The 17,381-nt window shown below is 36.9% G+C and overlaps 1 protein-coding gene across 3 annotated transcripts; it reads right to left on the bottom strand.

The window, feature by feature from the left end:
• Positions 1-16,026, bottom strand: unc93b1 (unc-93 homolog B1, TLR signaling regulator). 3 transcript variants are annotated; one of them, XM_055204874.2, is made up of 14 exons: positions 15,820-16,026; positions 15,199-15,333; positions 13,183-13,324; positions 12,639-12,792; positions 12,254-12,415; positions 9,707-9,836; positions 9,354-9,447; positions 4,250-4,374; positions 3,882-4,064; positions 3,397-3,670; positions 1,417-1,535; positions 1,208-1,330; positions 579-864; positions 1-488 (listed from the first exon to the last, which is right to left on the bottom strand). In XM_055204874.2, exons 2-13 carry the CDS (start codon positions 15,316-15,318, stop codon positions 610-612), a joined length of 1,881 nt encoding a protein of 626 aa, XP_055060849.1. In that variant the 5' UTR covers positions 15,319-15,333; positions 15,820-16,026; the 3' UTR covers positions 1-488; positions 579-609. The 3 variants fall into 3 exon arrangements, with proteins under 3 accessions (XP_055060849.1, XP_055060848.1, XP_055060850.1); XM_055204873.2 differs by having other exon boundaries at positions 18-864; XM_055204875.2 differs by having other exon boundaries at positions 18-864; positions 15,199-15,330.
• Between the last annotated feature and the right edge of the window lie 1,355 nt (positions 16,027-17,381).

Below are 17,381 nucleotides of genomic sequence, written 5' to 3'. Positions count from 1 at the left end.
TTTCATTACAAATAAGTCTATTAAAAAGCAACAAAGCACTCATTCTGTGCAACACGTCAAGACAATAACAATAACAATATAACACTCTTATGTAAAGAAAAAAACTTTCTGTTATGTTAATTAAAAATGTTTAAATCATTTTACAACACCATAAACAATCTTAAAGTCACAAAAAACACACAAATGAAATGTAATTTGTATAGAAACTGAACTGAAATGATTCTTCAATGGGTTTGATTCGATGGAAAATCCCTTAAAGAAATATTACAAGGTAAAAAAGGAATTAGAGTAAAATACAAACTCAAGCATATTACCTTGACCCACAGTTCAAAATTGACAGTATTACATTTCTATGGCAACAAACCACCTGACCTTACGAGGTACTGCAACTTCCTCTTTTCGGTTCTCATTCAGTGTATCACTTCTACTTTTTTTGAAACCGTGGGCTATTTTCTGACCTTCATTTTCACAGCTGGCCCGCACTTTTCCTTTACAAAGCAAATAAAAATATATTTTGTAACGAGTGCATGTTTTTTTGCCATTTCTTTACTTTAAATCTGGCTATTCACAGTATTTACCATTTTTATGAATATTTTCATCTTCACTTTTCTATTCTCTTGTGTGCTGGACATAATCCTCTCTCTCCCCTGCATGCTCGTAGGCAGCGTTGTCGTGTCTCTTCCTCCGATCTCTAACCCCGATCCTCTCTGGTCCTGGTAAACCCTGGGAGTCAGCGTCTGAATTCTGGTCCTCCCCAACCAGCGGCCTATCTTCCTCCTCCATATTCTCGTCTTCATCGTCATCGCTCAGATCTGTGTCGGATTTGTCAGAGTTTTCTTCCTCGAGGTATCGGTAACCTTTGACCTTTGTTGAACAGGATATTTATGAGCCATTAGTTAAGAAAGGGATTGCACAAGTGCCCAATATTTATAAGTGTTTTGTGTTGCAGATAATATGTGTGAATAAAATTTTTGCAAGCACATGTTAAAGTCCCAATGTCACTAAAGTTAATGTGTATTCTGAAGTTACATTGTCATGTCACCCAGAGACATGGATAAATAATTAACAATCTTTTGTCAATGGGTAACGTGAACGGTGTGCTTACCAAAATGTATCGAAATATCTCGTTTTCGGTTCAACTGATCTATCCCTTTTTGCATGAGCTATAGTCGTAGGGTTGGTTCATTTACCAAGTACAGTTATGTACCTTATGCCGTGGACGAGGAATCCGTGGTAATCTGAATGGAATTCTTGCCGCCAGGCGACGCTCCATCTGCACGTAGCAGAAAGACGCCACCAAAAGAGCCAACAACAGGAGTCCGAGTTTGGCCTTTTAAATGTGACCAAAAAAAATAATCATATTCTGAATAGTTGAATTCAAGTCTAATTTCAAAATCTATAAAAATAAAGTTTTACCCTCATAGGCAATGCAGACCAAAGGTAGACAATGAAGATGGCAACGGCCTGCCACCAATGGTAGATGGTATAAATGAAGTCTAGTCGCTCCTTATCCTCGTACAGCATCCCCAGCAAAACTACATACAAAAACACACACATTTGTGTTCATCTGAATTCATCTAGATGGCTAATTCCTGTACACTGTAAAAAGTAAAAAAATTACTTTAATTGGAAAAAATAGACTAAGTGAAAAATGAAAGTTGAAAAAGCTTATTTATTTACGTTGTTACTAATTGAAGTAAGTACATTTTTTTACCTTAAATTATCTCACTTTAAGTGAAAAAAATTAAGTTGAAAAGCTTATTTTTACGATGTGACCAATTTAAGTAATTTTTAAAGATGTTTTCACCTTAAATTGTCTCACTTTAAGTGAATATTTTAAGTTGGAAAAGCTTGATTTTTTTAGGTGTTACCAGTTAAAAATTTTTTTTAACGTATTTTCATCTTAAATTGTCCCACTTTTAAGGGGTCATATTATGAGATTTTTTTTAAGATGTAAAATAAGTCTTTGGTGTCCCCAGAGTGTGCATGCGAATCCTTAACTCACAATACCCCACAGACAATTTATGTTGAAATAGTGCATGTTAGAAATGCCACTTTGTAGGTGCGAGCAAACAGGTTTTTATTTAATTTTAAATAAATAAAAAATTCACCCAAAATTGCCTCATTTTAAAGGGGACATATCATGAAAATTTGACATTTTCCATGTATAAATGCTATAATTGGGTCCCCAGTGCTTCTATCAACGTAGAAAATGTGATAAATATCAACCCAGTAACTTAGTTTTGGTAAACCATTCTCTGCAAGCATGTTAAAAATAAGTCATTGAAATTTGTCTCCCCTTGTGATGTCAGAAGGGGATAATACCACTCCTTAATCTGCACTATCCAACAAGTACACTGCCACTTAGAGTGCAGAGATCTGCTCATTTGCATTTAAAAGGACACACCCCAAAACTGCACATTTATGCTTTTAACATGCTATAATAAATTATATATATGGTATTTTGAGCTAAAACTTCACATACGTACTCTGGGGACACCAAAGATTTGTTTTACATTTTAAAAAAGTATTGTGACATGGGCCCTTTAAGTAAAAAATGTAAGTAAATAAATAAACCTTAATATTTTAGGTGTTACCAATTGAAGTAATTTGTTTAAGTAGATCAAACTTTGGCCATTTTTTGCCTTTATTTGATAAATAGTAATGTGATGAGAGGACAACAAATCACAAGGTGGAGGGAGGGGTACAGGAACGGCAAAGGGGATCGTAATCTCTTGAGAAATGTGCCATTCTAACTGCCCAGTTGCTATGTTTCAACACCCAGTACGCTGCCTATGAAGACATCATAGGCTCATTTGTAATGTAAAGGCCTTTTTAAAAGGTAGACTGCTTCCTAAAACCTAGTTTGACTCAAAAATGCAGCACTGCATATAGTCTCTGTGGAGAAAGCAATCCCAGAATGCATTGCGTCAAAAAAATAAAAGATGCAATGAGGTCGTGAGAAAAAAAAATATTGCAAAAACAAAAATCTCAACACAGTAGGTTTAGTTCAAATATTATTTCACCCAATATCCTAATGTAGTACTGACTTTCAAGCATATATGTGAGCCGATACTGCAACTTTAATTGTGTGGCACAGACTCAGAACCTTTCAAACCAGTCAGTTTTGAGCAAGCCCACACACGAATTGAGTGCATAAAGCTCGGCATAAAAATAAAAAAGCCATCATTTACAAAGTTAGCCGTTAGCAATAAGAGTACTCACAGCTCTATATAACCATATTGAAATCCGGATTTTATCGGCGCCTGCTTATAAGATTCCACAGTGCTGCCTTAGGACACGGGTGCCTACGTATTCAGTAGGCAGTCAGGCAGCTTAAGTTTTGGAACAGATCTAGTGTGCATGCTTAAGGGTGTAAATGGCATTTGTACTTACTGCTCAGTCCTGTCTTGTTAAGGGCGGTGCCCAGACCCCAGAGGGCAGAGAGCACCAGCAGATATGAAAGAGTTTCAGGGTGTCTTGGCGATGGTGACCAGCACATAAGTGCTATTAGCAGGACGAAGTGCACGAAGGCCCCCCCGAGCAGAATAACCGGCCTGGGCAAGCGCAGCATGGTGAGGGCCAAGGCCGAACAGATGGAGGATGACAAACCATACACCATCACTAACAACCACAGCTTCTCCATTCCCACTACACACACGCCATATGACTGAGATATGGTAATGGGAGAGAATATAGAGAGGGAGAAAACCAGTTTAGAAAATGACAAACTGTGCGCTGTCACTTTAATTCTTTGATTGACCTTAATAAGAGGCAAGCGGGTTTATTTGCAGCATCTCGACTGTAGCAAACTATAAAACACACTGACTTCAACAACCGCGAGTGTACTGCAATAACACACATCGTTGATTTTCTCTCACCATTATGAGGCCCTGGACGGCAAAGAGCACCTCGAAGCCAGAGTAGATGAAGAACGGACAGAGCAGGCGGATACGGTAGTCTCGTAAGTGCTTGAAGGGCAACTGGAAGATGTTTCCCCAGCCGATACTGCGAAGGTCGATCTCCTCCGTGGGCCGGTATGCGGCTCCGCACAATGCGAGGAACTGCACAGGGAACATAGACAGCTCACATCTTTCATCAACAAAATAAAGTGCTTCTGGCTCAGAATGAAATGTACCAGTTATTTGATTATTAAAGGAATCAGAAATGAAGTTTTGTGGATATTAGCCATCACTGTTTTAGTACTAATATTTGGTTATTAGAGAAGATGATGAAGATGAGGTCGTACGATGATCATGGCGAGGAAGGCTGCACCCATGAGAACGCTTTCAACCTCGATGAGCAGCAGAGAACGAGGCAGACTGCGTAAAACCGTCTTGTTTAAATTCTGTATCACCCCACTACCTTCGGCTCCTGGATAAAGGAGAGGAGAAAAATCAATGTTTCACCATTTTAACAAGAACTGCTTTTAACCATAATTAATGCATTAAGCAAGTGCGTAACCTAATATGTCACGCTGTCTTTGAAACCCAGGATAAGGAGCATTAAAGTTTGATTTCAATCATTGATTTCACATCGATTTCAATCTTTGCCATGGCCTTTCTTAGTCAATATTAAGATATCAAGGTTATATTTTCACACAATGTTCTTTACATTTTTAATGTAGAAAAACTAAAATCACAAAAAACGACATTAGCTGGATTTTTACAGAGAGGGTCACATATTTAAGATAAGGAGGCAGGCTGGCTCATGTGGTGCCCTAAACAAGATAACATCTGACTTAAAAAGTGAATGCATCATTAGGTGAAACCAATCAGGAGCTTGCTCTAGTAGTGTCATGACCACGACATAGTGAGCTGAGGCAGAAAAACAAAGCAACAATGGAGAACAAAATCTTTGTTGCTGTATGTGGACACCTGTAGCTGTACAACACACATTTTGAGGCTACAAGCTTGCTAAAGCTCCCAAATTGAGCTTATTTGCGTATGATTTAATGCGCGAATTGCGCAAATTTCACAAGCAAATGATGCAAATTTCATGTGCGAATGTAGCGTGTTAACCCTAAAATGTTCATGCACTAATGTGCAACTATGTGCAATTTTTTTAGCTTCTTTGCTTATGAATTTCTTCTGCGAACTGCGCAAATTTCACACACGGATGATGCGAAATTCACACGCGAATGATGCACATTTAATTCCAGAATTAAGCGAGTTACCTCAAAATGTTCAAGCATCTAACTATGCGTAATTTTTTTTAGCTTATTTGCTTATAAATTTCATGTGCGAATCGCACAAATTTTACACGCGGATGATGCGAATATCACACGCGAATGATGCAAATTTTGTGCGTGAATTGAGCGAGTTTACTCAAAGTGTTCAAGCGTCTAACTATGCGCAATTTTTTAGCGTATTTGCTTATGAATGTTATGTGCGAATCGCGCAAATTTCACACGCAGATGATGCAAATTTCATGCGAGAATAAAGCGAGTTAACTCAAAATGTTCACGCATTTAACTATGCGCCATTTTTTTTTTGCTTATTCGCTTATAAATTTCATGCGCGAATTGCACAAATTTCACACGCGGATGATGCAAATTTCACAAGTGAATGATGCAAATTTCATGGTAGAATTAAGCGAGTTAACTTAAAATGTTCAAGCATGTAACAATGTGCAATTTTTTAAGCTTATTCGCTTATGAATTTCATGCGCAAATTGCGCAAATTTCACACACGGATAATGCAATTTTCACACGCAAATGATGCAAATTTTATGCGTGAATGAGGAGAGTTAACCTTAAAATGTTCATGCATCTATCAATGCGTGATTTTTTTGCGGAGGGGGGTGCATTCAAAATTCACATTTATAGATTTGGCAGATGCTTTTATCCAAAGCAACCTACAATGCATTTAAACTCTTCATTTGATCAGTATGTGGGTTCCCTATTGCAGTGTTTCCCAACCCTGGTCCTCCGGCACCCCCTCCCAGAAAGTTTTAGATGTCTCCTTATTTAAAACACCTGATTCGACTCATCAGCCTCCTTATAAAATGGTAAACATGTGTCCCTAACAAGCTGATGAGTTAAATCAGGTGTGTTAAATAAGGAGACATCTAAAACTTTCTGGGAGGGGGTGCCCGAGGACCAGGGTTGGGAAACTATTGAACCCATATAACCTCTAACGCAATGCTCAACGAATTGAGCTTCGATGTTTATGGAGATTACAGCTCTGGCATGAAGTTATGGACGTCAAACCTTTTCCACCATCCAATATGGCAAGTGGGCGACCTTCCACATTAAGCAGTGCTGCTGTTGATTCAGCATGATTGACTATTTTGCATTTGCAAATACAGCTTTAAAAAACCTTGTCATATCTGGTGAGAGCCAGGAAGCGCCAGACACAGCTGAACGCTGGAGAGCAGATGTACTGCTGATCTGCAGGAAGTCAAGAGGTGTCATTTTTCCCTCAAAACTAACTGACTCTACATGCATTTCATTTTCTTTTGCAAGATATCTTGTGATTATGAATAAATCCCTCATAGTTTGAGAAGTTGTTATCGAATGCATGCAAACTATTATTATTACTAGCTGTCGAACTTCTTTGTGTGGAGACTGTATATTAAAGCTCTTTTCTATGGGATTATTGTTATGTGAGGAAATGCAATGTAATTTGTGACCCTGGACAACAAAACCATTAATCGCATGTTTGTTGCAATAGTCAACAATACATTTTATGGGTCAAAATTATCCATTTTTATGCAAAAAAATGTTTTTTGATATAAAGTAAAGATCATGTTCCATAAAGATATTTTGTACAATTCCTACCGTAAATATATCAAAACTATATTTATCACCCTGAGATTCCAGATAACAGACCATACATCAATGAAAAGCTTATTTATTCAGCTTTCAGATGAAGTATAAAGCTTAATTTCCAAAAACTGATACTTATGACTGATTTTGTGGTCCATTATCACATTTATTCATCATATTGTTCATAATCCATTAGGATTTATTAATATATTAGATAGGTTAGTTGGGTGTAAAGGCAATGCTTAAAGACAGCAGGCACACTGATCTCTGTCATTTTTACAGACATTACTTAAACTGTAAAAACTGTAAAAATAACAAGCGTACGTCATACCAATTCCTCTTTGTCTAACACATCTTATGGAGCAACAGCTGTTGATGTGTTATATTGTTTCTTTACAGTCTCTCAGCTTTTGTTTGTATGTTATGTTGCTCACTCTTTCTCTCTCTCTCTATTTTTATACAGTATATATAATATGGAATGTATTCAGACCCCTTTAAATGTTTCACTCATTGTTTCATTGCACCCATTTGCTAAAATCAAAAAAGTTACTTTTATTTCTCATTAATGAACACTCAGCACCCTATCTTGACAGAAAAAACAGACATGTTGAAATTTTTGTAAATTTATTAAAAAAGAAAAACTGAAATATCAAAAATGAGTAAAAAATGTAAATGGGTCTGAATACTTTCCGTACCCACTGTATACATTTACACTGTGCAAAGGTTTCACTTCTACATATACATACTGTCCAAAAATCTAAATTTACCCTAATGACTGGTTTTATGGTCAAGGGTCACATTTATTTTTCAGTCTCTTTATTAAAATACAAAAAAGAAAATAAAGAAATTATGTTCACAAAATGTAAAATCAAAATTTTTCATAACAAAATGACTTCTTTAAGCAAATGTCAGTATTAGTGTGACCTCTCTTGGTACTAAGCTCATTATTAGAATAATTAGAAATTAGAAATTGAGTTTAATTTCATTAAATTAATGCGCCTCTCTTAAACCTAAAAGAAATTTCTAATTGTAATACTGACATAAATATATAAATATATATATATACTGTTTGAAGAGAGGGAGAGAAAGAGAGCTACACAACATAAAAACAAAAACTGAGAGACAGGTTTCTGCCATTGTTCAAGTGTGAGGGGAGCTCACACTAAATACTTGACACTTTTTGCATGCAAATTTCCTGTATTTTCTGGTTGTATTCTAATAAAGACACTGAGAAATAATTATATATGGTTACTATACCATTGCACAAACAGCAAATCGGTGGCATGGTGGCCTAAGACTTTTGCATATGAAGAGTTTGGTTCCAAAACGTGATAAACGGCATTAAAAAAAAAGAGTTACCGCCAAAATCAGTATTGTATCAGGTCAGTATTAAAAAGTAAATTCTTAATTTTACGCAAATCCAATATCCGCCGTGTTATTCTGTCATCTTTTCCCAAAACTAGATAAATGCCAGTCCTCCTTCTCTACAGAATGCAATAAATCTGCTCAACAAATCACAGCGCACAAATTTCACACACTGTAAACAACAATGGTAGCGCATTGAATATACACAGAATCCTAGTTTTCCTCATCTACTTTGAACTTCGTGATCAACAAACAAACAAAACAAAACAAAAATTGTGTTGGTCTATAACAGGGAAGAAACGTAAGCCATCAAAATCTAATAATTTATGTAAGAAGCACTCGAGAGAGTTGCTTGTTCTCCCGACAGCATGAAGCTTCTGTCATGCTAACACATTGACCCCTGGGGGATTTTATGAAAAACTTTCCATTATTTTACTCGAAGTCAACAAAAATCGAGCAGGACCAAAACATTTTACAGTTGATCGCTGTCAAAAACGTTCAGCGACGACGTCCCAAGGATGTCAGCAGCAATGACAGTGTTATTAATATGACAAAGTAAGTGTTTTGATTAATGCCATTAATGTTTTTTGTTTTTTTTTAATCAGTGTATACCACTAGTCAACTAAATGAATATAACATGGCAAAGATGAATGCACATTTATATACCGATTCGATAGACTTATAGCATTTTGAATAAAAACTTGTCATGGATTTATTGCGTTTATCAGTTTCTATAATAAATCATTGAAAATCCAATTATGGATTTTAATTTTTTATGTTTTTATAACCTAAAGATGCTATGTGAAAGTTTGTAACAGAAAATAGTGTTTTTTTATCTTGTCACTTTTTTGGTATAGAAAACTAATTTTTACCAAAATTAGTCAAAATGTATTTTGGGTTTTGGAACCCTTCATATAAACACTTTACATCTAAATCTGATATAAATATATACAAATCGTTTTTCTCAACTACAATCGGCACAAACAAGTGCATCACTTCAGCTTTGAAAGTCTGGGGGTAATTTGTCACTTTTTTGACTGTTCTCACTTCTGTTATAGGTGCTGCATGCACAAAAACCGACAGAATCACAACCAAAACGAATAAAAGAACTAACGCTATGATAATATTATACCGAACACCTGTCACCTGCTTACACGCCAGTGAATATCAGAGTCAAGTGTTGAAATGAGAATAAGAATGATATATGTGTGTATTTTACCACAATGTGTGACTTTGGAGAGAGTGTGGTTGTAATCACTCAGATAGTTATTGAGGAACATCACCATGGGGAACTCTGCAAACACAAAACTCAGCTGCAGAGAGAGAGAGAGACAGAGAGTAAGAGAAAGAAACTAATCTATAAATAACTATGTGTGTTATGGGTTCATATGTGTGTATGAACCCACATACAGTACCATATGCATTTGCCACAAACACATACGCAGCTGTGAATATATAAAAATACTTCTGTTGTAGTAAATGTAAAAACTTACATGAGCTATTATTTGATTGCACTGGTAATTCATTATTATAGCCTTGAGACATCGCATATACTTACTCATTATAACTTACATGGAAAAAGATGTAGAAGACGGACTGAAAAACGATGATGTAAGAATGAAAGGCTCCTTTAGGGGGCTTCTTCTGTTCCTGGACATGTTCTTCTTTATAGTTCACATACTCATAGTACTGCTGGGCCATTCTGACACACACACACACACACACACGCACACACACGCACATGCGCACGATCACTTTGGATAAAAGCATCTGCTAAATGCCTAAATGTAAATCTACATTAAGTGGTTTCTGAGTGTCCTGCCATTAAATATGTTTACATGCTAATTGGTTGAGACAGCAAGAACAGTTTTGTCAGTCCATGTTTACAAAAATATATCATCGTTTTACATGACACATTTTATTTTGTTAAATCTTATGACTGACTCATCTGCAGACAGCCACAAACAATTCGGCCTATCTGAAACTCACATATTATGTGTGTTAAAGGGATACTGCAGCCAAATATCAAAACTACCCCATAATTCACTCAACCTCAAACAATACACATGTCAATCATCTTTCAAACAAACACATTTCGAGCTACTCTAGCAAATGTCCTCTCTCTTCCCAGCTTCACAACAGCAGAAAACAGGGTTCAGGGAACAACTTCTTACTTTAAACCCCAAAAAAGTGCATTCATCCTTCATAGAAGTAATCCACAAGGCTTCAAGGGGTTAATAAAGGTAAAATAACTTGCTTCCGTCAATAGCCTCTTTCACACAGTAATTCTGGTAAATTACCATGAATTTACCAGAATGAATTTACCAGTAAATACAAAAATGTGCTGTTCACACATGCACTGACGTTCCGTCTTTTTACCAGCAAGACATCATTCACACATCAGTATCAAAATACCGGTAAACTCGGATAGAAAGCAGAAGTTACCTGTGGCGTGCGGCCGCGAGCTCCGTGTCGTATTTGTAAACAATGGCGGGTTATGACTTAATATCGTCGATCCATATTTTGTTGTTTTCACATCTGTGGCAAACGGTCGCGAAGTTGCTCGTGACCAAACAAATTGCGTGAGGCGGCGTCAACCTGCGTGTGCACATTAGGCTTCACAGATGGTGTGCTAAGGACGTTGGCAATATTGCAAATAGACGGTAAGCTGTTTTAAACAACTTTGGTGAAGAAATGTGGATGTTAACTTCAGTTGTGCTCGACTTTTAGCAGCATGTGTGTGGAAACGTCCGTAAACAGTTCGGAGGTAAACGCGTCACCTGTATAAAAAACTTTCTGATTGGCCCGATCTGTCAGTGCGGTCTGACGTCGTCCGTTCTAAATGCCGGTAATCCTTTATTTTTCGTTCACACATAGCGCTTACCGGTAAATTACTGGTAATCTTACAACCTGTCTTACTGGTAAATTGGGAGCACTGATTTACCGGAAAGGTTCTGTTCACACATGACATATAAACTGCAATTTACCAGTAAATTACCAGTAAAGACTGTATGTGTGAAAGGAACTATTGACGCCATCTTGAAAGCGATTCACAAGAGAGGTTTAGCGTAGTGAGCGTTGGTTGCCATGGTTACGTTGCGCGGTGACTCTCGTGAAGAGTCCAAGACGACGTTGTTACCAGAAGCTAGTTATTGTAGTTTATAAAATATGGATATTTTTCTTACAAAATCACATTGATTACCCGCAGAAGACCTTTATTAAACATTTGAAGCCATGTGGATTACTTCTATAAAGGATGGATGCAATTCTTGGGGTTTTTAAATGGGTTTTCTACAATTACGAAGCTTGGAAAAGCAAGGACATTCCCAAAAATAACTCCAAATGTGTCCGTCTAAAAAAATAACCGACATATGTATCACAGTTTGCTCAAGGATGAGTAAATCATGAGGCAACTCTGATATGTGGCTGGAGCATCGCCTCAATTGTCAGACCTGTTTAATAACAGCTGATAAATGATGACAGCAGTTATATATTTTTTACAATGCAAAAATGTTACCATATATATTTATCAATATAATTATATATATTATAACAAACACCCAATAATCTACTGTTGTAACGGACCTGAAATAAAGCATTTAAATTTAAAGGGGACATATCATGTAAATAATTGTGTCCCCAGTGCTTCTATCAACTAGCAAATGTTAAAAAGATTAATCCAGTAATCCAGTTTTGGTAAACCATTCTCTGTAAGCATGTGAAAAATAGAAATTTTGCTCTCCTTGTGATGTCAGAAGGGGGTCTTATTATAATAATCCTGCCTCTTAATCTGCCACCTAGTGGATAATAGCGGCGGAGAGAAAAAGGCGAGCGTTTTCTCTTAATTGACGAGTTAACTTGTCGATGGCGGTGAAACAGTTAAAAGGACACACCCAAAAAACGGCACATTTTTGCTTGCACCTACAAAGTGGCAATTTTAACATGCTATAATAAATTATCTGTGGGGTATTTTAAGATAAAACTTCACATACGTACTCTGGGGACACCAAATATTTATTTTACATTTTAAAAAGTCTAGTAAAATGTCCCCTTTAAGGGATTGTTATATTCATTTAATTTAGTTTTGTATCTATAATGATCTCTACACTGCATTCTCACCTAGTTATGTAGTTTCCCAAGGATGCCCAAAGAGGCACTATGACGACACCGATGGCGACAGCGGATGGTACCAAAGTGTAGTATCGCTCCCAGTAATTAGTCGAAACAAAGAGCGCATAGATTCCGGATGCTAGGAACATCATCCATTTGGTACCCAGAAATCTGAGGAAGAAATTGCAAATAAGCTTTACAACTGTATTAAAAATGTAACAATTGGCAGTAGTTAACACCATAAGTGTGAGATGACCTTTGGTGCCACAAATGCTCATCAGTTGTTATTTGCATAATGAAAAGTAGGCAGTAAGTGAAATAGTGCTGCAAATACTTTCAAAATAAATATATGAATGTAATACAAAAGAAAAGTAACAAATGATCAGTGTGTTACCTGATGAGCACAGGTGTGTACAGCAGGCCGACAATAGGCGTGACGTTGATGCCCATCAGCATTTTGCTGTCTATATCCTCCAGCCCCAGCGTACCATACTTCACCTCTCTGTAGGTCTCATCATAGTGCAAAATCAACTGCATCTGCAACAGACCTGCAGAAAACAACACCTCATAAAAAACAGACACAACATTTCTCAAACCTCCTTTTGTTTCTGGCATGTTGTGAGATGCCCCACATTTGTCATCTGTTCCTCGCATTCGCAAATGAGACATCTTTGTGTCTGAGCGTGCCAATGAACCTGCTAAAATTACCAGCACCAGTCAAGAATGCCATCCACAATGCCTGTCATACTCGCTGGCGCGGCACAGAAGCAGACAGCGTTACCGAGATCGCTGTATTACGACAGCACGTCATGAGTAGTCCCACACTGTGTCGCATTTACGGTGGGATCTTTTAATAAAACAGCACGCAGACTTTGAAAAGTATGATGAGGTCATCGGAGGACTGAATCACACGTGTAATGCGTAACAGTGCCGCTGACCCATGTAAACACTGTAAATGATCATTCCTCCGCAACTGGCCCCAAAGACATTCTTCACTACACCCAGCCTCTTTCGTCTGTAGTACTTGCGCTCCTCTTCCTCCTCATCATAGTCAGGATGTGGGCCGAGAAACTCCTCCACCTGCCACAGGAATAAAGAGCAGTTTAAACCAAATGTCTCGGACCACACTGACATCTGGGATTTCTTTAAAAACTCAAAATAAGTAAGGGGAGACTCACCAGAACACTAAGAAATACATGTATATTTTTCAATAAAATTGCTGTGCTCAAAATATATTTTGCAACGAAAAGAAGGTTTCAGCAGTAACAACATAAACAAACATACATTCCAAAGCATATTATCATAATTTTTACTCAATTACATTTTATAAATAATACGTTTTTGTTTTACATTTAATTTTTAAGTACATTAACATACTTTTACTCAAGTAAAAGTACACAATTTAAATGTAATTACGTATTAAATACATTTTAATATGCAATATTAAAGAATACACAGTATTCTATGCTTTAGAATGTAGTGAAGTACAATTTTTCCCAATACAAACAACCTAATAAAGCACAGATGCTTGGAAAATGTAACTAATGTAACTAAGTATTGTCCACCTCTGCTATCAAGTCAAACTAAATTCAATTTAAGCTGATAATTTACTGGCGTTTTACTGGCATTTTCGCAGCAGTCGCTATGAAAACCAGCCATTTTGTTGAACGTTTGCCACTCAACAGAGCGAGTTACGGCGTGGTCACGTGGAAAAGTGACATCAATGCATACCCTCTATAAATAACAACAAAGTAATTTAAACGTAGTTTATTTATATAACAAGCAAAATGAACAACACGTATATTACCTAGGAAAACAAAACCTTTGTTATTTTCGACGAGGTATTTGTTCAAGAGTTCAGTTGAGCAACTAAGTTAGTCAGACCATTAAAAAAACTGAAACCGGAAGTAAATTTCGGACCAGACGCGTATCGCGTCATCGCACGTGCGTGCGTCCGTTGGAACCATAGATATGTATAAACATAGATATGTATAAAGGCTAGATGGCTCAAGGCGGAGTCCCTAACGGCATCCCCTGGCGGCCATCTTACGACAGGGCGCTCGCTCACTCGTAGCATTGAGTTTAATAGTGCAGGTACTTTTAAATGACCATAACTTGCTCAATTTTCTACCGATTTTCAAACGGTTTGGGTTTTTACAAACGTTATTAACGTGGCTATAATTCTGGATGCTTTAACATGTTTCATGAATTTATTTTTTATTTTTAGTATAGGTATGCGGTGTCATAGGTACATCTTTGACGTTTATAACAAACCAAACCGTTTGAAAATCGGTAAAAAATTAAGCAAGTTATGGTCATTTAAAAGTACCTGCATCATTAAAACTCAATGCTACGAGTGAGCGAGCGCCCTGTCGTAAGATGGCCGCCAAAATGCGGACGTTGCACTCAATTGGCCAGCAGCGCGGACGAGCCATCTAGCCTTTATACATATCTATGGTTGGAACGGTCTATAAAATAAATAAAAAAAACACAGGTAATTCCCACCAATGATCTACCTTGGATCAAACCGTATATATCCCAAAGAATAATGACATTTAAACAACAGATTGATTAAATAATTTAAATGTTTAGTTAAGCAAATACATTAAAGCAAGGTAACTAATGCTGTCTGTCACAGCACCATCCATCACACTATGCTATATAAATATTTGCTATACAATGTTTCTCAACCAACAAGGGACTGAGGGCCGGTAGGGGGTCTCAACAAACTTCCAAGAGGGGCTCAAGATGACTTAAAATTATATAAAATATGCCGAAATAAGTCACATCAAGTCATATCACATTTTTAAGTGTTTGCTTATTTAATAACAAATACTCTTTCTAGTTATGTCAAACTCTAGAATATAAGGTAGAAACAGACTTTAAATGCTTTTGTGAGCGATGAGGGGTCTTGATGTCAAAACGTTTGAGATCCAGTAGACTTTTTGGGTTACCTGTCCCTGTATGTTTCCATCAGGTCCGGGTAGCTGCAGTTGATCGTCCGCAGCAGCAGGGGGCGCGCCGTTCACCTCCGCATCACTGTACACGTTATCTTCAGTGATCACTGCTGCCATCTGGTGACCGCGCTGCTGTACAACCACAGCAGTAATGCAGGCAAATCACTCATAAAATACAAACATCGAACTTGTACAAGTAAGTTGATAAAACTCTAGATAAAGCAGAGAAAGCTAAGCTTTGGCTGTAATGCTTTAATTTAATGTTACAATATTATATTACAATACTGCAGTTTCACGCGAACGAAAACAATAATGTAACGTCAGCTACCATACCATACTTCAACATTTAAAACAGCTTATAAATGCACTATGGTTAATACTATAGAATACTTAAGTATACATAATCAATGGGTACACATCAGTAAACACTTTACTACCGTTTAGTATATTAAAGTACAGACGACTACTGCATTTTAATGTGCTTCCCCAAAAAGAAAATACTGCAGGTGTTCGGAAGTGATTGCAGTCGTAATTAAAGATGTGTCCGTGTAATAAAATATGACGAATGAAGCCTGTAAAACATTAAACATTGACTAAGAGCAAATATAGGCCACTCACCTAAACAGAGAGAAACGATGAACCCGCCAAACGCTGCGAAAAAGTTTGAAACACGAGCTTAAATCGAGTTACTAATGAAACACTGATCTTCTAATAGTGCGTGTAAGAATACAAATAAGGAAATGAAAATATCTTAGTTCCTTTTTTCTTAAAGAGATATCACCGCAAAAATGTAGTTCATATGACACGAGCCCAGAAGAGTCTGCTTGAATCATTGCTTGCTCAATGTGTTTACATTAAATCTTATAAGCTTAATAGATCATGGTAACTAAACAGTTATCGTTTTTTATGGCTGTACCTTGTGATTAGGACATTTAAAGGGGGTAGTTCTTCCAAAAATAAAAAATTGTCATCATTTACTCAATCTCATGTTGTTACAAACCTGTACTTTCTTTGTTTTTTGTTTACCAAACTGATCAGAGTCCCATTGACTTCCATAGTATTCTTTTCTCCTACTATGTAAGTCAATGCGGCCTCTGATGTTTGGTTACAAACATTCCTTAAAAAAAAAAACATCTTTCTTTGTGTTTATCAGAATAAAGAAATGTATACGGGTTTGTAACAACATGATTGAGTAAACAGAATTTTCATTTTTGGGTGAACTATCCCTTTAAGTAGTTTTCAAATATCTCACAAAAAACATTCCTAGTGTGCATCTTGAGACAAAAACAATGGCACTGATGTATGGCAATGATATATGCAAACTGTTTGCAGTTAAAGGCGGGGTGCATGGTTTTTGAAAAACACTTTGGAAAAGGGAGTCGGGCCGACTACCAAAACACACTTGTAGCCAATCAGCAGTAAGAGGCGTGTCTACTAACCGACATCAGTGCCTGGGTTGCATATGTGTGGGGCGGGTCTATCAAAAGAAGGTCCAGATTCTATTGGCGTACAGGCGTGTTTGTTTAGGTGATTTCAAATGGCAACATTGGCTTTCAGAGATCATGCACCCCCCTTTTAAGACAGCTCAAACAAGAATTTTATCTTGGAATAGACTTAAAACCATAGAAAATCACCTCTTTGGAAAGTAGAGCATGTACCATTAGCAAGTACAGTAGTTCTTCTTAATTGATATGACCAACAACCTTTAAAATAGTTCAAATAAAGTTTAGAATAGAAGATATCTCACAAATGCAATGCAACGGCTGAAGTGCAGGTAACAGTACTGCAAGTATTTCTGTTGTAATACTCTTGTTTAAATATTGTATTTATTTTATAAGATGCTAGAAGCAATTCATGTAAATCACTGAATGCAGTTTAATATTTCATGTACATCATAGCATACTACACATTAGTCAAAATAAACATCTGATATGCAAACTTCTGTTGAAGACAAAATCAGATGACTCTTTTAAACAAATGAAACTGTATGGAAAACAGGTTTTAGGGTTCTCACACCTTAGTTAACTTCATATTCAAGGACCTTTCAAGGACTTTCCAATACCCCCAAATTCAAGCACTAAATGTGGGAATACATTTCAAGTCAGAGCAAGGTAACATCGTGCTACCCTTTAAGATACATTGTTACAGTTCCCTTTTTAAGGGGAACTCGCGCTGTGTCA

The sequence above is a fragment of the Misgurnus anguillicaudatus genome, chromosome 3 (assembly GCF_027580225.2).
Source record: "Misgurnus anguillicaudatus chromosome 3, ASM2758022v2, whole genome shotgun sequence".
NCBI lineage: Eukaryota > Metazoa > Chordata > Actinopteri > Cypriniformes > Cobitidae > Misgurnus > Misgurnus anguillicaudatus.
This window is presented reverse-complemented; position numbering and strand designations above follow the sequence as displayed.

What these genes read in the sequence shown, in the direction of transcription:
- unc93b1 (XM_055204874.2), bottom strand. Translation starts at nt 15,318, where the DNA reads ATGGCAGCAGTGATCACTGAAGATAACGTGTACAGTGATGCGGAGGTG. An exon ending in GGTCTGCATTGCCTATGAGG is followed by an intron (nt 1,331 to 1,416) that starts GTAAAACTTTAT and finishes CACATTTAAAAG; the next exon opens with GCCAAACTCGGACTCCTGTT. An exon ending in TTCCTCGTCCACGGCATAAG is followed by an intron (nt 865 to 1,207) that starts GTACATAACTGT and finishes TGTTCAACAAAG; the next exon opens with GTCAAAGGTTACCGATACCT.